The sequence below is a fragment of the Sorex fumeus genome, unplaced genomic scaffold (genome assembly GCF_029834395.1).
Source record: "Sorex fumeus unplaced genomic scaffold, SorFum_2.1 ptg000063l, whole genome shotgun sequence".
Lineage (NCBI taxonomy): Eukaryota > Metazoa > Chordata > Mammalia > Eulipotyphla > Soricidae > Sorex > Sorex fumeus.
The window spans coordinates 17,060,906-17,085,791 of NW_026606120.1; the positions used below are offsets into that span (position 1 = coordinate 17,060,906).

The 24,886-nt window shown below is 49.6% G+C and overlaps 1 protein-coding gene across 1 annotated transcript in view; it reads left to right on the forward strand.

Annotated features, from left to right (window-relative positions):
- The first annotated feature begins 4,048 nt into the window (after positions 1-4,048).
- The window catches only part of LOC130036173 (NUT family member 2G-like), a 67,752-nt gene continuing 46,914 nt past the window's right edge, over positions 4,049-24,886 (forward strand). Inside the window, exons 1-7 of the mRNA XM_056128158.1 lie at positions 4,049-4,117; positions 4,379-4,557; positions 5,023-5,151; positions 5,530-5,632; positions 6,099-6,341; positions 6,936-7,037; positions 7,462-7,527. Of these exons, the coding sequence (XP_055984133.1) occupies positions 4,049-4,117; positions 4,379-4,557; positions 5,023-5,151; positions 5,530-5,632; positions 6,099-6,341; positions 6,936-7,037; positions 7,462-7,527 (891 nt within the window). The remainder of the gene's footprint in view (positions 4,118-4,378; positions 4,558-5,022; positions 5,152-5,529; positions 5,633-6,098; positions 6,342-6,935; positions 7,038-7,461; positions 7,528-24,886) is intronic.

The following is a 24,886-nucleotide window of genomic DNA, read 5'->3' on the forward strand; positions in this document are numbered from 1 at the left end:
TGAAGGATTCTGGGAGACGTTGGAGGGCGATCGTACCGCGAGACTGTGCACGGGGCAGACTGCAAGAGGGCCCAGGAGCTCCTGCAAGAGAGCCAAGCAACGGACTGCTGAGGGTTCCTGGGAGCTCCGGCCCTTTCACGCGAGCCTCAGTGCTGGCCCTCAAAATCAGCGCTGGTGGAAGGAGTCCTCTCGATTTTAAAATGAGAAATGCCCGTCCCACGCAGCTATCGTGAGCATTTTGGAGCGGGCTGAGGAAAAGACACTAGCCCCAAATGGGGGCAATTACTATTATGATTTTGGGGCTCAGTAGCAGTTGCAAAGGTCCCATAAAAGAACAATCCTGGCAAAAAACTCTAGACCCTATAAACATTCTTAGAAAGTACATGTCTCTGACTGTATTCAGAGTTTCCCCCAAAGCATTTTTATACTTAGAGTATTACTGTGGAAAAACAGTATTTCTCTTACAGCATTTGTTTAACACTTGGAGTTTACTATGAATTCTCATGCAACTCCTTTTAAATTCATATTCTTGTTCTTGTTTTTTTTTTTCAGGGACAAAACACTTTCTAAGTACCAACAAAAGTCCCTTTCAGAGAATGTTCACTAGGAGGAATGCTCCAAATCATTCCCCTCTTCCCACAAACCCTACTTTCTGTAGTAGCTCTACTTCTGCAATATTCAAGAGAAGAAATGTCTGCCATGAGATTTGGTCAAGCTCCTCTGAATCTGAAACACCTCCCTGCCTGTATTCTTACTGCAAAACAAAAAACAAACCCACAAACATGCTTCCACATCATTGGACATCAACGATGGAAGTAGATGAAGGGGAAGATTAGAAGATGAAAGTAAGGATCAACAAGTCTCTTTAGGGGGCTGGAGCGATAGCACAGCAGGTAGGGCGTTTGCCTTGCACGTGGCCGACCCAGGTTCGATTCCCAGTATCCCATATGGTTCCCCGTGCACCACGAGGAGTTATACCTAAGTGCAGAACCAGGAGTAACCCCTGTGCAATGCCCGGGTGTGACCCAAAAAAGCAAAAAAAAAAAAAAAACCCAAAACAAGTCTTTTTAAAGATTGCTACATAGATTCCATAAAGATAATATCACACACAATGATAATATGGATTCTAAAGAGCATGCATATGTGACGCCGTAAGGAAATACACTACGCTTATTAAGGACTAGCGTGGCAATACAGGGGATAAGAGTCGACTTGCATATGACTGACTCTGGTTTAATCTCTGGCGCCATATGTTCCCAAGGTAATACAGGGAGTGATACTTGAGCACAGAGTCAGGTTTGCAATGCTGGAAATGACCCCAAAAAAAACTAAAGAATTAACTAAATAACAAAAAAATCACTGAGAATATGAAGATGTGATTTCTCCTTCAAAGCTTTGGCTTTCTATGTGGATCAGAGATTATGTTCTGAATTTTACTAAGAAGAAGTAGACTTTGTTGAAGTAGGTCAACAGGGAGTGAGAATTTAAAGAGGTTTGAGGGCCACACAACTAGACTGGTACTAGATTGGTGAGTAAAACATTGAGGTACAGTGAAGAGCAAGTTAAACCTGTGTGCTGAGAATCTGGAAAGTTGCTAGAAGAGGCCATGTCAGCTGTGCTACCAACTGACCAGTTTGAAGGAAAGCTCTGGTTCTGGCCGTCCAATCAGAGCCCTTCACGGAATGTTTCCCCAGCCAGGCCCTCCTGGCCCTCCCCTCCCCCACGGTGGAATGTCTTGGGTCCGACATTCTGAGGTTTGAATTTAAACTTCACCCTCACCCACTTGGATCCTGAGCATCTGCGTGAGCAGTTAACCCTCTGATCCTGGTCCTGACTTTTGCCATTGTGAAGGCTGATAAGCTGCAGGGGCCCTGGCCTCATCTACATGAACGATGTCAGAAACAGGTAAGCCTGTGAGGGTGTACTTGTATGTGGTGTGTGTGTGTTTGAGAAGAAGTCTCAACCAACCTTAGATCCTCGGGATTCAAAGGGTCACACTCACTGGGGACTCCATCTTGTGAAGGTGTAAGAAGGGAGAGAGCCCTGGGCTACATGGATGTCTCACCTGTATATTGGGTAGAGCCCAGAAGAGCCTGAGTGGGTATTCAGGTTCGGAGATAATAACAATAATCTTTATTATTTATAATTATTTGTTCTGTCCATGGAGGTGGGTCAGACTGACTCAGGGGAGAGTCAGAGTAAGGCAGCAGGCACATTGCTTCTTCATGTATGTGTCTGTGCATGATGGAGGGAACGGAGCAGTTTTTCATGTGTTTGTAGGAGTCTTGGTGGCTGAGTCATGATTTTAATGGTGACATAGGGAAGACCCAAGGATGCTGAGCCGCATGACATTGCCTCAACCCCACTGTGACTGTCTAAAGTATCTCAGCTAGGGTGAGCTAGACCTGATGGTGTGTAGTGTGTCCTGTGCCCATCACCGGGAGTGTGCAGTGTGTCCTGTGTGTCTGTCACTGGGAGTGTGTAGTGTGTCCTGTGTCTGTCACTTGGAGACCAGCTGGGGGCATCTCAGCAGAGATGGTCTGAGCCAGAAAATGATTGAGACTGTTTGTGTCCAGTTCTGCCATGAAATGTCCTCTCCGGAGCCGGGGCCTGACTCTCTCTCACTCCTCCCTTGGCCCAGGCAGCTGTCCTAGGTGGGCAGGGCTGGCAGACAGGCAACTTCAGCCTAGTTAGTAGGACTTGAAATTCTGAGTTGCTCTGGATTGTTCTCCCTTTAGAGGAAATTCACTCTTCCTGTCTAGCATCTCGTGGTGCAGTCCCAGCCTGCGTTTCAGCACTGAGGGAAAGACTGATTGAATTTCACATTCTCCGTCACAGACAGGGAACGTGTGTGTGTGTTTGTGTGTGTATGTTTGTGTGTGTGTGAGAGAGAGAAAGAGAGAGAGAGAGAGACAGACAGACAGAGAGAGAGAGAGAGAGAGAGACAGGCAGACAGAGAGACAGCGACAGAGCCAGTGGGGCGTTGGGGGGCTGATTTTCCCAAGGAAACTCTGTGAAGGCCAATTTGTTAGAGAGCAGGTGGAGTGTAACAAGGCATAAAGACCATCTTCGGCAGTAGCAGGAATGTCAGGCCGCTGTCCTGACCATGATGTCCACAGGCTCTGGGTTCTCTCCTGCTACGCTCTCCTAGGCTCCTCAGCACATGGATGGCTGCAGACGACATTGTCTCTCCTGGCAGCTGGCTGATGCCTGGTGTTTAGTGGCCCGTGTCTGTCCCTGGGAGCTTGTGGCAGGAGATCCACAGACAGTGTCACTTCATGTCCGATCTAACATGACAAGCAGTTCCAAGGAGTGTGATGGTGTATTCTCTGGCCTTTTCCATCCCTGCTGCCATCATGGGAACCCAGGGCCCCAGAACCACTTTAGAGATCCCTCTCCTGTCAAGGGGACTTCTGAGGTCAGGAGTGACTCGGTGTCTGGGACAGTGTGGCAGTACCAGCCAGTGTGAAGAGTTTGCTGTGGGTCTGATAGCACAGGGCCGGGCAGTGAGTGGTGTGCACGTATCTGAGCCCTGGGCTCTTCCTGAGTAGGAAACATCCCCGAAGAGTCTCGTCTCCTTAGTCTGGGAAGCAGGAGGGTCAGCACTGAGCCCCAGAAACTGCCTCTCCCAGCACAGTGTTTTAGGCTCAGGGTCATGATGAATAAGAATCCAGCCGGCAGGTGAGGAATTCCACCTGGGGTCGGGGACCGAACGCTGAGGACACTGCGTGCTGCCCTGTGCCTTGTAAAAGGGCCTTAATAGGGACCATCAGGACTGATGGACACTGGGGAGTAGAGGGACACGGGCTGCTACGCCTGTACATTCTCCCTCTCATCCCTCCTTCCTTCCATTTCCACAGCGTCTCCAGTGCTGACCCCGGAGATGACCATGGACCTTGGGGTCTCTGGCTCTGCTTTCGGCGACTTCTTGCCCTTCCTCAATCCAGGACTCCCCCAGTCACCACCCTGGGAGCTGATCCAGACGCCCCCTCTGGTGACCTCGGCCATTGCTCCTCACAACCCTCTGGTGCTGTCACCTTTCCCCACAATGCCCGTGGTGGCAGGAACTGCTGGCCATGGCCCCTGCGACCCTGGACCTTGCAAGGTCATCATCCAGGTCAGTTCTGAAGGGAAGATTCTGGAGTCAGCCCAGAACCAGTCTGTCACCCAGACACAGGCTCCACCCAACCAGGGTGCAACAGAGGCTCCATCTGGGCATCCTGCACCCGTCTACTTGGCATCCTCTGTGCCAAACACCGTTACAACCACCCCAGCTACTACTGTCACCCAGTCTGGTATGGGAGACCATCTGCCTCATGCTCCACCACCAGAGGCTCAGATAGTCCCCACTCTATTCTTATCCTCCGGTGGGATACAGCCCCAGTGGTTTTGTGGGGACAGTGATCCAGTCCCTGCTTGGAGCCAGGCCCCTCCTGAAGCCTCGCGCAGGCCCAACAGTGTCTATGAGAACTTCCAGCGCTGGAAGCTTTTGAAGGCTCTGACCCGGAGGTACCTTCCCAGGACTCCTGACACTGAAGTCCTTTCTTGCTTCCTCATGTGAGTCTTTCAGTGGTCATCGGGTTCATGGAGCTTCCCAGGAGGGGACTGGGGTGACCCCCAGGGTAGGGTCCATGGGACAGATGTTCTCAGGGATGCCATCCCGGGATTCTGGCTCAGGAGCCCGTAGTGACCAGCCATGTCCGAAAGCCTCACCTCAGTCATCTCATCAGGGTTGGTCCTGATATGTGGTCTGAGGGACAGACATTCTGTTCCTAAGACCAGACACAGCACAGATGTGCCAGGGTTCAGACAGGCCGTGACTTCTCGGCCTTGGCATCCCATGACATATCCCCAGAGCTGAGGGTATACGCCAGTACAGCCACCAGGGTAGGGTGTGGTATGCGAGGTCCACTCTGGGAGGGGAGACCAGGCCACCATTGGAGGTCAAGGCAGTCAAGGTATGGATGTGGGGCAGTGTGGGCTCCTGGCAGATGCAGACCCTGACCAAGCCTGTCCTTGTAGCCCGGTGTTTCGCACTCTGGCCCGCCTGAAGCCCACCATGAGCCTGGAGGAAGGCCTGCGCCTGGCCCTTCGGGAATGGCGGGGCACGAGCAACTATGACCGCATGATCTACTCCGACATGGCGGCCAAGTGAGTCAGGCCTGGGCAGAGAGTGGGGGTCAGGGTGGCTGCAGGCCCGAGCTTCAGGGGCTGGTCCCAGATGGCCAAGGGGCAGGGAGGGCTAGGCAGCCCCAGGAGACCCTTCCCCTGCAGAAATTTGTTCCTCCCGGAGCCGGGACACTTTTCCCCAGCCCACTCCGGGGCTCCTGACCACAGTCTGAGGGTCACAGTCCCTGACCTGCTGTGACCCTCCAGGGCCAATGTGGGGGATCGCTGGGGGTGCTGGGGTCCGTGTCCACCCCATTCTCTACCCTCCTGGGGACTGGGCCATGAGCATCCCCTGTCCCTTACTCATCCTGCTCAGTCCCGTTCAACCCAACTCATCACGGCCTATGTTCCCCACACCAGGTTCATGGAGTTCGAGGCCGAGGAGGAGATGGAGGTGCAGAAACTGCAGTGGACGAACGGGGTGCAGGGCCTGCCACTCCCCGCCCCACCCAGGCCTGGGCCTCAGGGGGCTCCAGGCCCACCGCCAGACCAGCAGACAGGTACGGACCCTGCTCCCAGCTAAGGGCCACAGGACCTGGGAAGGCCCTCGTGGGTCTTGACCTGACAGGGAGCCTTCACTCTCCCGATGACCCCCAGACCTGTGGTCAGCGGCCCCCTGTTCACGGGTTTCTCCCTCTCCTAGCACATCCCATGCTGCCTCAGGCGTCAGACTCACCTTTGAAGTGGGGTCGGAGACCCTGGGGACACAGTTGGTCCCTCCTCCCATTGAGGGCCACCTCATCCCTCACGCAGCCACTGGATTCCAGGGCCCTGATCCAGCCCACTGGGACCTGTCCCCAACTCTGTGCTCAGTGCTGTGTGTCTGAGGGCATGGACGCGGGGTCCCCTCACATCCCTCTCTTCTTTCTTCCTCCTCAGCCTGTGTCCCCAAGAAGGCCAGACCCCAGGCCCAGGCAGCTCGCCCCAAGACACACAAACCTCAGCAGCCCCCCAAGTCCAAGGCCCCCGAGGAGATCCCTCCTGAGGCCGTGCAGGAGTACATGGACATCATGGACGAGCTGCTAAAGGCCCCCGACTCAGTCTGCAGGGCGCCCCTCGGCCAACGGGCAGTGGACAGGGAGGAGCAGCAGGAGGAGCCTGGGACCTACCCTGACCCGGGGCTCTTGAGCTATGTGTACGAGCTGTGCTCCCAGGAGGACTTTGTCACCAAGGTGGGGGATTGGGTGCTGCTGTGGGGTAGGGAGGGTGCAGGGCTGCTTCTATTCAGGGCATGGCAGTGATGTGCAGTCTTTGCTTTGAGCTCTCTGTGTAAATGCACACCTGTGTTTGCATATTTCTGCTTGTGTTTGTACGCATGTGTGCACATGTCTCTCTCTGTACACAAGCAGTGGCCCTTGTTTGTGCATTTCTGAGTTTGGTCAATGTGTGAATATCTCTGTGTGTCTACATTTGTGTGTAATGTGTGGGCGCAGTGCAGACATGTGCAGAATCATGTACACGTACCTAGAGGTGGAAGAGAGTGTATCATTTGTATCAGGTGTGTGCTTGAATCCATTTGTGCTCACATGTGCTACTCTGTGAGAGTAGGTATATAGTTCGTGTCCCTTTGTGAGTGCGGGTGTGTACATGTCTCTGTGTGTGTGTGTGTGTGTGAGCGTTCCCGGCTTGTGTCTGTGTGAGACTGTGCAGCCGTCCAAGCTGGTGCAGCCGTCTAAGCCCCTGAACTGTGCTGGGGACAGGAGTGTTTGCTTCCTCATTCCCTCCTGTTCCCTATGAGGACCCTCACCCCTGCTTCCCTCTCCCAGGTTGAGGCGATCCTTCATCCCAGCTTCCTGGAGCTCCTGCTCTGCCCAGAGTCCCAGCTGGATCTCCTGGACCTGGCTGAGGAGCTGGAGAAGGAGGAAGGACTCACCCCCACACAGGTGAGGGCAAGTGGACCTCTGCAGGTTTGTGTCAGGGACCGGGGCGTTCAGGTAAGGAGGTGAGCAAGGACCCTGGGCAAACAAAAAGGAGTTTTCTGGGTTGGTTCGGGGAAGGAGACTCTACGGGTTAGACGGTGACTAAGCCTGGGAACTCAGATAAGTGGGGCTGCATGGGTCAAGGAGGGGCGCCCCAGAAGCGAGTCCCAGCAAGTGCGATGCCCCCCATGCCCCCTTCATGTGAGGCTTCAGGGAGAAGAGGACATGAATACTGGGTGAAGTGAGGATGATGGAGAGTGAGAAGGCTCTAAGGGAGCCACAGAGCTCAAGCATCTTCTGCTGAGAGGAGTAGGAGTCACTCTCTGTCCCACCCTGCACCCCCACATGCCCACACTGTCCCTTCTCCCCCCAGATTGTGGACAAGCGTCTGCAGGCCTCAAAGGCTAAGGAGGTCATGAAGGCTTGTCCCCAACACCAGGTGACAATAAAAGACTCCTGCCCCCCTGAGACTGACTCTGGACATGCCTCATGGCCTGGGCAGGCTGAGGCCACTGTGATGGCACCTGGAACCTCTGCCCCCTCCCTGGGGAGACTGCAGTCCCCACCCCTGCAGGCAGGACCAGTGCCCTGTCCCAGCCTCACTGCCCCCACTCTGGACAGCAGGCCTCCCCGTATGCTGGGAGAGGTCCCTTCTGGCCGGGGGTCGCTTGGGGCAGCAGAGGGCTCCAGTGAGGAGAAAGAGAAACTGACCAGCCAGGTCTTCCTCCAAGCCTCTCACAACAGCCTGCTGCCCTGGGGCTTACCCAAGAGCCCTGGCCCTGACACTGGCCCCGACACTGGCCCCCACCTGCCTGGACGTCAGGGGTATCCCGAGCTTCCATCCACTCGCACAAGGGCCTTCAAGTCTAAGGCCCCTACCAGGAAGCATCCTGTGTGTGGGGGCCCAAGGCGGGGCACTGCTAAGAAGACCCACTGTCCCAGGGAGCACCCCACGGTGTCTAGTGGCTCAGCTTTGACTGAGAAGCTGGAGGGCCCCTCCCTGCCCCCCAAGAGAAAGTTCCAGCCTGCCATGGCCCAGAGGAGGGGGAGGGGGCACAAGAGACAGTAGGATATCGGGGGGCTCCTCCTGACCACCTCCCAGGGTCTGGCTGCACCCAGAAGCCTTGTGTTCCCCATGATCTTCAGCTAAGACTGCTCTGGAATGGGGGGGGGGACTGTACCTAGAATGGGGGGTTTGACTGGAGCAGCCTCTTTGTGTCATTGTGTAAATAGTGAATAAAATTCAGTTCATTGGAAACATCTCAGTGTCTGTCCTCTCACTTGTGCTCCTTGGGAGGCCTGAGAGCACAAAGGGTGAGGGGAATCACAGGGGAGGGGGGAACCCTGAGAGTACTGTGCTCCCTGGAGAGTGGAGGAGTCCTTCCCATCAGGAGGAAGATGTGCTCAGTCACCTGCAGGCCCACACCATCCTGAGGGCATAGACAAGGCTCACATCTTGCTGCATTAGCCTGGACCAAATAAAAAATTAAAGCTCATTGGGTATTTGCATATCATATTCTTCACTCACATAAAATGTACAATGCTTTGATTTGACATCATAGAATTTAAATGTTTTTGTAACCAGACATATTTGAACATTTGCCATCACTCTTAAAAAAATATGTGGGAGGGATAGTACAGCAGATATGTCACTTGCCTTGCCCATAGCCAATTCCCAGCACCCCATATAGCCCCCACACTGTGATAAATGAGTCTGTTCCGAGATCCAGGAGTAAGATGTGAGTATACCAGGTGTACCCCCAAAACCAAATAATCATATAATAATAATAAAGGGGGCCGATTTAATGTACTGATTTAATTGTTAAGTGTTTTACCATTTAAATATGGTCCTGGTACCTGTAGAGAAGGTGTTTGAGAACCATTCTTCATTTTCAGTGACAAGATATTTGAAACTCAGGACCTTAGAGATTCTCAGGGAATTAGACTACTAGTTTTTAAAAACTAGTTACAACTCTAATTATTGAGAAACAGTAGGAAAACAACTCTTCAGTGTTAAACATTTTAATTCTCTGCACTTATCACTACTAACGGGCTGGAGCAATAGCACAGTGGGTAAGGCGTTTACCTTGTAGGCGGCCAACATGGCTGACCCGGGTTCGATTCCTCCGCCCCTCTCGGAGAACCCAGCAAGCTACCAAGAGAATCTCGCCCACTGGGCAAAGCCTAGTAAGCTCCCCATGACGTATTCAATATGCCGAAAACAGTAACAACAAGTCTCACAATTTGTTGTGAGACATTACTGGTGCCCGCTTGAGTGAATCGATGAACAACGGGAGGACAGTGCTACTTTTAATGAGGGCTGGAGCAATAGCACAGCGGGTAGGGTGTTTGCCTTGCATACAGCCGACCCAGGTTCGATTCCTCCGCCCCTAGTAGAGACCGGCAAGCTACCGAGAGTATTTCGCCCACATGGCAGAGCCTGGCAAGCTCCCCGTGGCATATTCGATATGCCAAACACAGTAACAATAAGTCTCACATTTGTTGTGAGACATTACTGGTGTCTGCTCATGCAAATTGATGAACAACGGGAGGACAGTGCTACGGTGCTATTACTAATGAAAAGTTAAGCATAAAATGTGTTTCTTAAAATATTTAGTGAATTTGAATTCACGTAAAATTACATTGCAGAGAGGGAAGGGACGAACTAGAAATTACAAAAAGGCAGTGGCAGAGGTGTTTGGACACGTTAGTGGGGATGAAAGTGAATAACATGCACCCCCCAAACAGAATTATTAAAACAATTTGGGGGCAGTTGGGTCACACCCAGAAGTGCTCAGGCTCCTCATGGCTCTGTACTGAGGAGTCACTCTTTGTTTCTGTTTGTTTATTTGTTTGTTTTCTGTTTTAAGGAGAGGAAGCTTTTTGGGTCTCACACGGCCATGCACAGGGGTTACTCCTGGCTCTGCACTCAGGAATCACTCCTGGTGGTGCTCAGGTGACCATACGAAATTCTGGGAATCGAACCCGGGTTGGCAAACGCCCTACCCGCTGTGCTATTGCTCCAGCCCTGCTGAGGAGTCACTCTTGACTGCTCCAGTGAACATACGCTGTCCCGGGGACCAAACTTGTGAGCTTACCCTGCACTGCTGCTAAACCCTGGCAGACGTCTGGGGCCTCCTGGGGCCTTATTGCCTCAGAAGGTGCCCGTCTGCTGGTCCATACAGGACTGCCCCTCTGCGGGTGCTGCACCTGGGCAGAGGCCGGGGCACCTCGGCTGTGCTCCCCTGGAAGGCTATGTTGGCTGCTGGGCCTGCAGGAGGACAGGACACCCCCCTGAAAGTGGTTCTGGGCTGGGCGTGTGTCTGGCAGCACATGGCCTTTGCGCCCCTCAGTACGCATGTGCAGCCATTGGGCTGGTTTCAGGGTCTCTCTTGGGGTTGGTGGGGGGGGGGGTCTTCCCAAGGAATGCTCAGGAGGTCTGGGGGCACCATGAGGGATTCTTTATATTTTTAAAACATTCGGTACCATGATTTCTAATGCTACTGCGATAGGGTTTCATGGACAGAGTGTCTCTCCACCACACCAGCACCAGAGTGCCCACCGCCCTCTGCTACAGTGATGGAGGTCCATGAACACAGTGTCCTACACACCAGCACCAGAGCACCCACTGCCCACTACGCACTGCTACAGTGATAGGGGACCATGGACACAGTGTCCTACACACCAGCACAAGAGCGCCTGTCTATCTGTCTGTCTGTCTGTCTCCCCCCCACCCCCTCTCACTTCCCTTTTAGGCAGTGTGGTTTGCAATACTGTTACTGAAAGGGTATCATGAGTATCCCTTTACCTCCTTTCAGCACTGCCCACTGCTACAGTGGTAGGGGTCCATGGACACAGTGTCCTACACACCAGCACCAGAGCACCCACTGCCCACTACCCACTGCTACAGTAATAGGGGACCATGGACACAGTGTCCAACACACCAGCACAAGAGCGCCTGTCTGTCTGTCTGTCTGTCTGTCTCCCCCCCACCCCCTCTCACTTCCCTTTTAGGCAGTGTGGTTTGCAATACTGTTACTGAAAGGGTATCATGAGTATCCCTTTACCTCCTTTCAGCACTGCCCACTGCTACAGTGGTAGGGGTCCATGGACACAGTGTCCCTTCACCACACCAGCACCAGAGTGCCCACTGCCCTCCCCAGCCATGGCTCCAGTCCCCTCTCCCCCAGACCATCTTCCCCTGCCACCCAGGAAACTCCACTCTCTAAACTCTTCCTTAGTTTTTATTGTCTCTGGCATTTATTATTTCCTTATTACAACTCTTTATATGCCACATCTGAGGGATAGATCTATGCACACCTATGTAAACTTCATCACTGGCATTTCTTGGCCAATTCAATGGCAATTCAGTGGCAGGGTGCCTCCAGGGCTGCACCCAATGATGCATGCTGAACATGCTCCCAAACAGCTCTAAGAGCTCCCAGACCCATGGAGGTCAGTTCTTTCAAAGGGGTGATTAACAGGAAAGAGATCACTGATAAATACCCAAACCCAACAGGACTGGTGTCCTGATGAGAAGAGACACGGAGTCACACAGAGGCACCCACACATGAAGTGGAGAGGCCTCGGGTGCGATCAGCCCTGCTGCCCCTGCATCTCAGACCTCCAGGTTCCAGAGATGTTTCCATCATTTGCGTTATGGGCCTGTCCTATTGTTTCTGAGAGAGGGCAGAGATTGATCATCATCTGGGAAGATATGCTCACCTTCGACACAGGGGAGAGTCTACCAACGTGGACACAGACAACTCTTTTAGCAGGTGCCAGTGGCCTCAGTGGCCTGCCCTCCTGCCAGTCAGCCTTCCTGCCAGACCTCTTTCCTTGACCAGGGGTTCAGATGACCAGTCCACAGGAAGGGACATGCACCAATTTCAGAGCAAGGTGAGCCTTTATTTGGTTTTGCTTTATTTTTTCCAGGCTTGGGTTTGGGATCATAACAGATGGACAGAACCACAGAGATGGCGGCAAGTGTGAGGCTCCAGTAAGAATGCTGAGGACTGGGGCAAAGAGCAGGGACAGAATGTTCTTCGGTCACTGAAGGTCCTGCCACAGGGCCTTAAGCACTAAAAGCAACAGTAGCCAGAGCTGTAGAGGTCTGAGGGTTAATATCGATGAGCTGGAAACTGGCTAGGATTCATATAGAAATGGGACCTCAGGAGGAGCAGACAAGGAAACAGGAAGAGGCACAAGTCTCTGGATCTGGACGATCCACTTGATGAAATGGGCAACACTGGTGAAGACACTGAGGGATATGGGACGCTGGCAGTCCAGACCCCAACTGGCCAACCCCAGAAGAACCCAACTCTTGGAGAAGTTAAAGACCAGAAGGCCTCCAGAATCACCCTAAAAAAAGAGAGGGCAATCAGTGTGGACAATTGAGGTGGGGCTCAGAATTCTAATTATAAGGGCAGGTTATTGGGCACGGCTGTTTGGGTGTTTTCAGTGGTTCCCTGGGATGATCCTGATGCCAGTGTCCTAATATAGTTCTAGTGTCAGGGGTCGGAACTACCATCCTGCACTAGGAAGCTCCAAATTGATCCTTGGGACAGTCACAGATGGAAATCTATCAATCATGCAGTTAAACTTGGCCACTGGCCAAGGACCTTGTACTAACTCAGCATCAGAAGTGATGGTTAATGAATAAGGGCCGAGAGACTAAGCCTGTGAGAGGCACTGGGTGTCTGAAGCCACTATAGACCCTAGGCTTTTCAGAAAGCTGATTACAGCAGTATGCACCACCTAGAATCCTTCCTCTCAGTCACTTCAGGCTCTGGGTTTCTTAAAAATGTTCAGACTCTTTGGAAAATGCTCCTACCTAGGTGTGGTGGAGAAACTCTATAATGCTGGGGCCTGAGGGGTGGGGGCCTCGTCACCACAAAGCATCCTGAAATAATTGCAGGGAAACCAGTGTGGGCAGAAAGCCTCTTACTGCATCAAAGGGAAAGGCTCATCTAGGCAGGGGAGTTGGGGAGCAGGAACTATAGCTCTGAGGCTCCTCTAACCACACTGCAGACAAATGCTCCCTGAGTACCCTTGTGTGATTCCTAGTACTGGAGCTTTAAGGCACACAGGCACATACAGAGAAGACCAGAAACCTCTCTCAGATTGACACGTGCAATCAAATCTCATAAGAGAAGGGAGCTGTCTAGAAGGGAGAGGCGTTGCTCATTGCTGAGCTGGGATTCCAAGCAAGAAACTGAAAATGACCTTGTGATCCTGGAGTCAAGGGAGCAGAGGGTACAAAGAGGAGGATCCAGTGTGGTAGGAAAAGCAGAAGCATTGTGGGGAGCAAGGAAGGCAGTTAGGGATTATACTGGTCAGCCAACCATGGAGAAGTAGATCTGCAGCCGGGCGGGTCTTGAATTACTATGAAGAAAAGACAGCACTGACTGAGAATTCAACAGAGGGGCTACAAGAGAATGTCAGACATCATAGATGAAGGAAGAGTTCCAAAGACCTGAGATTTGGGAGAATATTTACAGAAAGGCACTATGAGATCTGTGGGTTCTAACCATTCTCACCAGGGGAAGATAAAATCAGGTCCTGGGGTCTTGTGATCCAGTTGTTAGCAGGGAGGAACCAGGAGAAGAGCAGACAAGGCCAGTGGCCAATCCTATGACAGGAAACAGGGCCAACAGCCCTCCCTTATATTGGCGAGAAGAGTTGGGGACTCTTGCAGCCTGGGCAAGATCACAGCTGCCAAGGAAACAGACCACAGAGTGATGGGGGCAGAATGGAGACACAACTGGGTGTGGGGATCGAAGAAACAAAGGGTGAGTAGGGGGAGGAGACTCGGAAAAGGTAGAGCGAGGGATGGTGGCAGCAGATCAGAAGCTAATGGTATCTTCAAAGATGTCACGCCACTGGCCAAGCAAGTGAAAACAGAGATAGACAAATGGGACGATCTTAAACTAAGAAGCTTCTGCACCTCCAAAGAAACAGTGACCAAAATACAAAGACAGTCTAACAGAATGGGAAAGAATATTCGCCGAACACACATCTGACAAGGGGTTGATATCAAGGATATACAAAATACTGGTTGAACTCCACAAGAAGAAAACATCCAACCCCATCAAAAATGGGGCAATGAAAGGAACAAAAACTTTCTCAAAGAAAAAATCTGAATGGCTAAAAGGCACATGAGAAAATGCTCTACACCATTAATCATCAGGGAGATGCAGATCAAAACAACAATGAGATATCATTTCACACCACAGAGATGGGCCCACATCCAAAAGAACAAAAGCAACCGGTGCTGGTGCGGATGTGGCGAGAAAGGGACCCTCCTTTACTGCTGGTTGGAATGCCGACTGGTTCAACCCTTTTGGAAAACAGTATGGATGATTCTCAAAAAATTAGAAATTGAGCTCCCATTTGACCCAGCTGTACCATTCCTGGGAATATGTCCCAGAGAGGCAAAAACGTATAGTCGAAGTGACATCCGCACTTGTTTGTTCATTGTAGCACTCTTTACAATAGCCAGAATCTGAAAAAAACCCGAGTGCCCGAGAACAGATGACTGGTTGAAGAATCTTTGGTACATTTACACAATGGAGTACTATGTAGCTGTTGGAAAAGATGAATCATGTAATTTACATACAAGTGGTAATACATGAAAAGTATCATTTTAAGCAAAATGAGTCAGAAAGAGAGGGATAGACACAGAAAGATTGCATTCATCTGGGGAACATAAAATAACAAAATAGGAGACTAATACCCAAGAGTGGCCGAGATTAGTGCCAGGAATTTTGCTCCCTGACTTGGAGGCCAGCCACACGTGCTAGGGGAAAAGAAAGCTCAGATAGAGAAGGGAGCACCAAATAAAGGGTGTTAAGAGGATCCTCCCAGGATGGGAGAATCATGCTGAAAGTAGACTATAGACCAAACACAATTGCCACTCAATGCCTCTCTGGTAAACCACAGCACCCAAAAGGAGACAGAGAACAAAAGGGAATGCCCTGCTACAGAGACAGGGTGGGATGGGGGGGGGTGGGGGATGGGAGGGATACTGGGACCCGTGGTGGTGGAAAATGGGCACTGGTGGAGGGATGGGTTCTTGATCATTGTATAACTGAAACCCAAACACAAAAATTTGTAAGTCTATAACTGTGCTTCAAGGTGATTCACTAATAAAGTAAATAAATAAATAAATAAATAAATAAAGGCCGTTAGGGGTTGGAAGGCATTTGTCTTTCACGCGGCTGACCCACATTCGATTCCCAGCATCCCATATGGTCCACCGAGCATCGCCAGGAATAATTCCTGAATGCAGAGCCAGGAGCAACCCCCTGAGCATTGCTGGGTGTGACCCAAAAAGAAAAAGAAAGTAAGAAAGAAAGAAAAAAAGACAGACAGATGAAATAAAGAAAGAAAGAAAGAAAGAAAGAAGGAAAATTCAAAATAATGGTGGTGGGAAGGTCTATGGAGGTGGGATTAGTGTTGGAATATTTAATGTAATAAATTATTGTGAACAACTTTATAAAAATAAAAAAATTTAAAAGGCAAATAAATATTTCCTTTTCCCTAATCAGTATGCCATCAACATTTCACTAAAGTATAAACATACTTCTCTGAACAAGTTCATGTTTATACTCAATGTTTATATTTCTCATTTAACTGAAAACCTCCACAAAGTTTTGCCCTGTATTCACCCTTTATCTCCATTCACCTAACAAATCCAAGAGGCAGATAGGAGACAAAGGTTAGGAGAAGAACAAAACTTATGTGATGGAGCTGAGATAATTTCAGGCCATGATCGTTCTTCCCCGAGGTTCTTCAAGAGCTTTTTTCTTACTTTTACGTGTTCCTTCTGGAGCGATAGCACAGTGGTAGGGCGTTTGCCTTGCATGCAGCCAACATGGCCGACCTGAGTTCAATTCCTCCGCCCCTCTCGGAGAGCCCGGCAAGCTACCGAGAGTATCTCATCCGCACGGCAGAGCCTGGCAAGCTCCCCGTGACGTATTCGATATGCCAAACACAGTAACAACAAAGTCTCCAATGGAGACGTTACTGGGCCCGCACGAGCAAATCGACAAACAACGGGAGGGCCTTTACTTTACTTTACGTGTTCCTTCTATGGCCATGGAAAAATTAAGGTATTTCACAGTAGAAAGAGAAACACTCAGACAAATTAATTTCACAAAGTCATGTCTGATCTACATCAAATTGAAATATTAGAACCAAGGGGGTAGAAGCTAACAGAAGTATGAAATACATGCTTCTCACAAAATCATTGCCAGTCATATCTCTGTCATGACATGTTCCCTGAGCATCAAGATAAAGCCTTACAGGCCCTTGAGCACAACCAGATGTGGCCCAGAGGTTTCCCCAGCATCAGTGGGGTGGCCTGCAGGACCGAACAACACTGCATCCTCAAACTGAGAAGGTAGGCCATACACCAATAAGAGGAGTTCTCTGGCCACCTGAACAGCATTTTTGAGAAACCCTAAATCAATTAATTTATCAGTTAAATTTGGACACCCAAACCAGAGAAACTTTGAGATCCAGATTCCTGACTCCAAAAACCAAAGGACCCCAGAATTTCAGTGTCTTCAACTTGAGTAACTTTGAAGCTTTCAGAAGGACACATTTTTCACAAGAGGAACTAGAAGAGTCCAGCTCTCTGGAAATGAGGCACAAAGGGACAAGGTCCACTGGCCTCCATGCTAATTAGAGATTTTGATGAGCTAGAATCCCATTCCCCATCTCCCACCCACACCCACACCATAGCCACTCACTGTTCTCGGTGAGCTTTCCCCAGCCAGTTATCCAACAAGATGTGCCAAGGGGCAGCTCCATGCCAGGGGTTGGAAGGCAGACAGGAATGATATAGGAGCTGAAGTTCACAGGTTGGTGCAGTTGTAACACCGTTGCAAAATGGTGGAGCTTCTTAAAGTCTGGATGGATGATAATGCAGCTCACAGTCACCCTCCTGGCATATTGGGTGTCCTGGTAGAGCTGCGTACTTCCCCCGAACCCCCAGTAATCTTCAGGGGCATGAGACTTCCTGCAGGAGGGAAAGTGACAGTCATTATCTTCTGCATATGGCAGCTTGCGCCTCTACACCATCATCTGACCCCCAGCACTGCCTTGTCTGCACCACCCCACATGACTCTCCCTTTCTGTCAGCCCTTCTCTCTGGAGACCAGCGGCGGTTTTAAACAGAACTCAGCACACACCCACTACTGGAGGAAGGGATCACAGAGGGCTGGAGGCCCCCCATGAGGCTAGACAATCCTGACCTTCCTTGGGCACATGCAGAGAGCCCTGGCTCCGTCTTGGCTCTTGACCCGCCTTATGACCAAACTGCTCTAGCACCACTCCTTTCTCTCACTTCCTTCTTTTTTATTTTTTATTTTTATTTTTATTTGATTTTTGGGTCACACCCGGCAACGCACAGGGATTACCCCTGGCTCTGCACTCAGGAATTACTCCGGGCGGTGCTCAGGGGACCATATGGGATGTTGGGGATCGAACCCGGATTGGCCATGTGTAAGGCAAACGCCCTACCCACTGTGCTATCGCTCCCGCCCCTCACTTCCTTCTTGGTACTCACCTGTTCTAAAACTGCACAAAATCATTGGTCAATGGGAGACCATGTGTGCAGGATGTCCTGTGTTCTGACCATGAGGGAGGAAACATCCCACCTTCCACTCCACCACCTAGAAATTCCTCCCCACACAGTCGGTGACCAAACTCTTGCTTCCACAAGCTAACCTATGCCGCAGGAGCCTACCCATCTGACTTCCACACTCCAATGGTGTCAGCCCTGCTCATCCACAAGGGGAACTTTGGCTCTGACTAAATGGAGACACAGTGAGGTGGGTCAAGCCAACCTAATCCATAGTGAGTCTCAAGTGGGACACAGCACAGAGCAGATGCTTGTGGTTCTCTATGTACCGAAGATCCAGCTCCTGGTTACTGCCCCTCCCAAACCTATAGGAACAGCCAACCAGACCCAGGACAGAGAGCAGCTCTGTTCTTCTTCAAGGTCACGGACTCCATATCTAGTGTCCATGCAGCTGGCCAATAGACATGTGGTGAGCAGAGACCCCAGGCCAGAGACATGCCGAACACCAGCATCTGCCCCTGCATCCCAGGTTCCAGCCTCTCTCTGCCAACCAGGATTGCAGGGACATTGAGGGAAGCCCTGGTGTGAGGTGACAAAGAGCCAGCTCTCATTGCACCTGGGAGGCAGGATGAACACTGCCATCTCGGGGGCATACCTGTGTCGGGGGAAGGCACAGGGATGAGGATGGAAGATGAGCAAAGTCAGGTGAGGAGTGAGGACAATACAGGAGAGGACAGGTCACAGGCAGAAAGACTTGGACTAGAACGACACAGATTATCCCAGCACACAGCCTTGAGGACTTCGGAGCTCTAATCTCTTAACCCTCTCCCCCTGCCAGCCCAGCTGCAAGGAGTCAAGAAACAACTCACTTTGTAAAGCAGTGGGCGGTAGAGAACACCCAGTGGGAATCAATGAGCACAGCTCCACAGGGATGAATGCCCCGGTACTGCAGGCGGGCCTGCCATGGCCACTGGCCCTCCACGGCCTCCTGGCCACCAGTGATCATCCCTACGCCCCTGGGCTTCCCGCACACTGTGGAGACCAGCCCGATGCCGTGTGGGAAACAGGGAGGTCCCGTTTCCTCTCCGGTAGACCCTGGACCACTTCTCGGTGGGAAAGTCAGGAGCAGGGCTCAACCAGCCCCAGAGCCACAGGGCAGCTTGGGGTCTGATGTCCCTGCCCGCTGCCTGGGCAGCAGGAACCTGGACAGCAGAGCCGCGTGAGCAAGCCCCGTGGGAGGACGCGGAAGGGATGTGGTGGCCACAGCTGGTTCCAGCCGCATCCCGGCGACCCCATGCCCACAGCGCCCCCCACCCCACTCCCACCCCGGCCCAGACACCAGCTTTGTGTGCGGGGCTGTCCTAGTATCCCGCCTCCACCTCCCCGCTGTCTCGGGAGGGGCGGTGGTGGGCCGTGTGGCCTGGACAGGGCGGGCCGGGTGTCCCAACCGCGTGGACGCAGTGGCTGGCTGCCCGCACAAAGACTGGGGAACACCGGGAGGAACAAACAGGCTGGGCCAGTCCACTCCAGGCTGTTCCCTGCCCAAGGCCATCCGCTCACCTGTGCCCAGGGCGCCCCAGGCACCTCCTGGGCCCCCGGGCTTTGGGGGCGGGACTTCCTGCCAGGGGCTTCCCGGTTCCGTGCCCAGGGCCAGAGTGGCCCCGCCCCTCTGTCCTCTGACCCCACCCTGACACTGCCCCCTGACCCTAAGACATACATGACCTCTCTAATCCCACCTCCTCCTTGGACACAGCTCTCTCCTGAGCCCTCCTTGACCTCCGACCTGCACCTGCAATGTCCCTGCCCTGGCCCCGCCCTGACCCCGCCCTAATCCCCTCGGACCCGAGCTCTCACACCCCACCTTGGCCCCACTCTGACCAGGTCAAGCCCTGGAGAGTTGGAGCAAGGTCCACGGAGCAGCTGAGTGCTTCTGCTCACTCAAGGGAGGACCTAGGAACTCCAGGTGGCTTTTGGAAGAGATCTGGGCTGGAGAGGTCGAGCTCCGAGTTGAGTAGGGGCCTCAGGCGCAGCTGGAGCTGCGGGATGGATCCATCCTGAGATGAGAACGTTGGAGCAGAACGGGAGACCCCAGGAGCGAGCCGAGAGGAGGGACCCAGGGAGGCAGGATTGTGCGAGGATGCTTCAACCCAGGAAGGGCAAGCCACACCACTAGATAAGGGATACGTGTCTTAGCTTGTTACAGAGTTCAACTGAGATAGAATTCATGTCATAAAATTCACCCATTAGAAGGGACAATTCCATAATTTTCAGTATCATTTAGAATTTTTCAGTAATGACTTTCACTAGAAATAATCTGAAAGATCCTTAGTGAGTGAATCATCAGGGAAAACAATATAATCCGTTGTAACAAATACTAAAGTCCAATATAAGAAACATTGATTCTATAACTGGATGTCAAGTGGATTTTGCTCAGTCATTTAGTCAGTAGTCATTTCTATAACATTTCATTTTCATAGCATGTATAGTCCCGTTTGGAGAATATCATTCTCAATAAGACGAAGTTATAACGATGGAAAACTGTGGCATGGTGATCACTTACCATGAAAACCGTCTTACTCAGAATATGAGATTTAAATATTGATGAAGTTCAGTTTATTCATTTTTAAGCTTATTAATCTGGTGTTTTCTATCATCGCTAAGAATTTTACTTTTGCACCTTTGTCAAAACCAATTTTGTTTTTCTGTTTATGTGTCTGGGATTGGCAGAAATTTCTTATAAATTGCTAAGTCTGGAAATTAGATTCTTCCTCCTGGTTTTCTTGGCTTACTGTAGTATTTTTTCCTCCCCTTTTGAAATCTACAATAATATATATGCTGATTTGGAGATTTTTCCAATTCGTTGTTGATTTTCTGTCGCAAAGCCTATTCCTTGTCGTGTGTAGTCAGTGATGTTTCTGTTCTTTACTTCATGTCCTCCCTGTGTCCATCTGAGCTCTCAGCTCCCTGAAACCCATTATAACACTAGTGAACAAGAGACAAGAAAATGTAATTCACATTTTCCTCTGCTGTGAAATGTCTTTTCTGTCAGATGAACCTACAGGAGAGATCAGAGGCAGCTGATGTCAGAAAGACCCTGTCTTTCATCTTCTCTGCTGAAACCTATGTTAAAACGCAAAGAAGTGGGGCTGGAGCAATAGCACTGCAGGTCGGGCGTTTGCCTTACACGTGGCTGACCCGGGTTCGATTCCCAGCATTCCATATGGTTCTCTGAGTAGCGCCAGGAGTAATTCCTGAGTGCATGAGCCAAGAGTAAACCCTGTGCATCGCTGGGTGTGACCCAAAAAGAAAAAAAGAAAAAAGCAAAGAAGAGCCAGAGATAGGTACAGAGTTAAAGGCTTGCATGTGACTAAATCGTGCTTTTTTTTTTATATAATTTATTTATTTATTGAATCACTGTGGGAAAAGTTACAGAGCTTTCGGGTTTAGGTCTCAGTCATGTAGATACCGAACACATTTCCCTTTACCAATACTCATTTTTAACCCCAAACCCCAATAGACCCCTACCTCCCACCCCTCCCAATTCTTGTGAGGCAGATGAGTTCTAGTTAATACTCTATCTACTTTGACTAGATAGATTATTTCGATAGAAGATGCACAATTATTGTTTAGAGTTTATGACCCACCCCCCACAATCAGACATGCTGAGACAGCGTTGTGAAATGATTTGCTTTCTACAACTTGGTTTAAGAATAGAATGATGTCCCGCGGCCGCTATTGCGGCCGCGCGGTTTTGAATTTCTGCTATTTTACTTATTGGCCCTGGAAGAATTTCTATTAAAAGTTAGCTAGTTAAGAGATTGGTTTCTGTGCCCTGGAGTCGTGGCCGTGCCGGAGAGCCGCTCGTGGGGGGCAGCTGGCGACCTCGGTGGGGCGTGGGGGACGGCCCACAAAGCCCCCTAAATCGTGCTTTGATCCAGGAAACATTTATGGTCCTCTGAGCACTGCCAGGAATGATTTCTGAGCACAGAACCTAGAGTAGGCCCTGAGCACCACTGGGAGTGTTCCAAAAGCCAAATGGGAAGAGAAAAAAATAACAAAAAAAGTAAAGAGAGAATATCTCAGAAATTTACAGTCAAAGGCCCTTACTTTGTCATTTATGAGTTCCTAGAAAAAGAAGAATGCCTGAGATAGAATTTCTTTCTGCATCACATCCACCAGACACTTTAGGAATGAGATTCAAATAATTTGGGCTCCTATGTCATTTTAATTTTTGTTCATTTATAATCAAGGTCCTATCATTTCCTTCTGCTAATTTTTTCTTTCCGTCTCCATATTCTTCACATGTGACCTCAAATTGATTATTTGAATCTTTCTTACTTTTTCTTTTCTTTTTTTAAAAGTAGGCCTGTATCGCTTTGATCTTCCCTCATTCCCATCACTTTCTTTGCTGCATATCCTAGTTTATTTTTACTTTGTCTCCTGTTAATGTTCATACATCTTATTTATTTCCTCATTGTTTCAAGAGCTATTCAGAAGAATCTTGTTCTGCTTCTGTATAGTGTGATTCTTACTGTTTGCTTTTGGGTTGATTTTTTTTCCTTCATAACTTTGTAATGGGAAAAGATGCTTAATTTCACTTAAATGTTTATATTATTATTGATACTTTTGTAGAGATCTATGATTGAGTTGAACTGGACAACGATCCACATGCACTGAGAAAAATGTGAGTGTTTCCTCATAGGTTCGTTCATTCTCTTGAAGCCTTGCTAGCTTGTGATTTCTAAATAGCCTCTTTTTCCAATACCAGAAGGTGTCGCTGTGACCTTACTTCTGGGTTTCTTTTGGGTCCTGTTGGAGGAGGGGAAAGGCAAGCCAGAGACAACTTCCCTTAGCCATCCACAGCCCTGGGCACATGGACTATTCACCTATTCTCACAGAGAAGCACGTGTGAACACACATGGATTCATGCACACACCTGACATAAAGACACACACACTTCCACCTCTAGGTACGTGTACATGTATCTGCACATGTCCGCGCAGATCCCACACTGTACACACAGATGTTGACACCCAGAGATGTTCACACATCGATCAAACTCAGAAATGCACAAACAAGGGCCAATGTTTGTACACAGAGACACAAATACACACATGCACACAAACACAAGTAGAAATATTCAAGAACAGGTGTGCATACATACACAGAGCTCAAAGCAAAGATCACATGTCACTGCCAAGTCCTGACAGAAGCAGCCCTGCACTTTCCCACCCCACAGTAGCGCCCAAACCCCCACCTTGGTGACAAAGGCCTCCTGGGAGCACAGCTCTTCCACGTAGCTCAGGAGCACCGGCTCAGGGCAGTTCCCAGCTTTCTCGTGCTGCTCCTTCCTATCCGATGCCAGTCGGCCGAGATGGCCAACCTGGGTTCCATCTCAGTCATCCCAGATGGTACCTTGAGCACGGCCAGAGTAATTTCTGAGTGTGAAGGAATTACTGAGCACAGCCAGTGTGGTTTAAATCCAAAACAAAAGAATCTCAAAATAAAACAGCAATAAAACAGCAGGAGCAAACAAAGCCCTACTACCTTGTGGACATTTTCTTATGATGCAAAAGCAAACATAAAGTGTTTAGTTATTGAAAACTTTAGCCCTTGAACGTGAAGAAAGTCAGGTCAGTTGTAAATGGGGAAAATGGGAAGCTCTAACATATGTGAAAATACATACATAGAAAAGTTTCACCTTTGTTTCCCAAAACGGTTTGGAACCAACAATTAGGTTCCATCACTATTCCCTCATCAATAAATGAAACAGTTTTCTTGACTTAAAATAATGATAATAATCCTAATCTGACATCCAATTGTTGTGCAATTGGTAGCAGGGTACCTTCTTTTGTTTAAATAGCACGTTGAGATCATACAATATTTGTCCTTTCTCTGAATTATTTTGCTTGTCAGGATGCCCTCCATCCATCCATCCATCCATCCATCCATGCATCCATCCATCCATCCATCCATCCATCCAAATTGCAGGAGTCTGCAAGATTTTACCTTTTCTTGTAGCTGAGTAGTGTTCTCTTGTGTGTGTTTATACTACAACTTTATCTGTTTGTGTGTCCATTTGGGGGTTTCCTGAGTATTGTACTTAGCACTGGAGTGAATATAGGAGTGCATATATCCTTTTGATTTTTCTATTAAGGGGTTTTGGAGGTAACATGCAAATGTGAAATCACTCGGTCTTTTGGAACCTATATTCTTGCTCCACTACCCAACTGCTGCCACAATCCAGGCCGCTTTCCAGACGCTTGGGCCAAGCCTCACATATGAGCGAACATATTCCTGGACAACACATCATAAGACACTCCCATATGTGTGTATATATATGTATACATATATGACATATATATATATATATATACACATTTCCACGAAGCCAACATGGCCAACCCAAGTTTAATTCCTCCACCCCTCTCGGAGAGCCCGACAAGCTACCCAGAGTATCTCGCCCGCACGCCAAAGCCTGGGAAGCTCCCCATGGCGTATTCGATATGCCAAACGCAGTAACAACAAGTCTCACAATGGAGACGTTACTGGGCCTGCTCGAGCAAATCGATGAACAATGGGAGGACGGTGACATATATATATATATATATATATATATATATATATACACACACATATATATATTATATCTCAGAGAATCCGGCAATCTACTGACAGTATCCTAGTCTCCTGCCCACACTGCAGAGCCTGGCAAACTACTCATGGTGTATTCAATATGCTAAAATCAGCAAAAATAATGAGTCTCATTCCCCTGACGCTGAAAGAGCCTCCAATCGTTGGGAAAGACGAGTAAGGGAAGGCTGCTAAAATATCAGGGCTGGGAAGAATGGAGACGTTTTTCATATATATATGTATGTATATATATATATACTCACACACATATACGTATATATCAGTTATATTTAGTTATACATAGCTAAAATATATGTCTTTCTGACTCATGTGACTTGAAATTCATTGCTTTTTAATTTTTGCTTTGCATTTCTTAGATAACAAGTGACTAGTAATATCTTTTCAGATGTCTGCTGGCTTTACTTAGCCATTTTGGGAAAATGGATACTCATCTCCAGTTTTTTTTTATATTTATTTATTTTTTAATAGTGAGGCACCATGAGGTACAGTTGTAGACTTACACATTTTTGTGCTTGGGTTTCGATTATACAATGCTCAAACACCCATCTCTCCACCA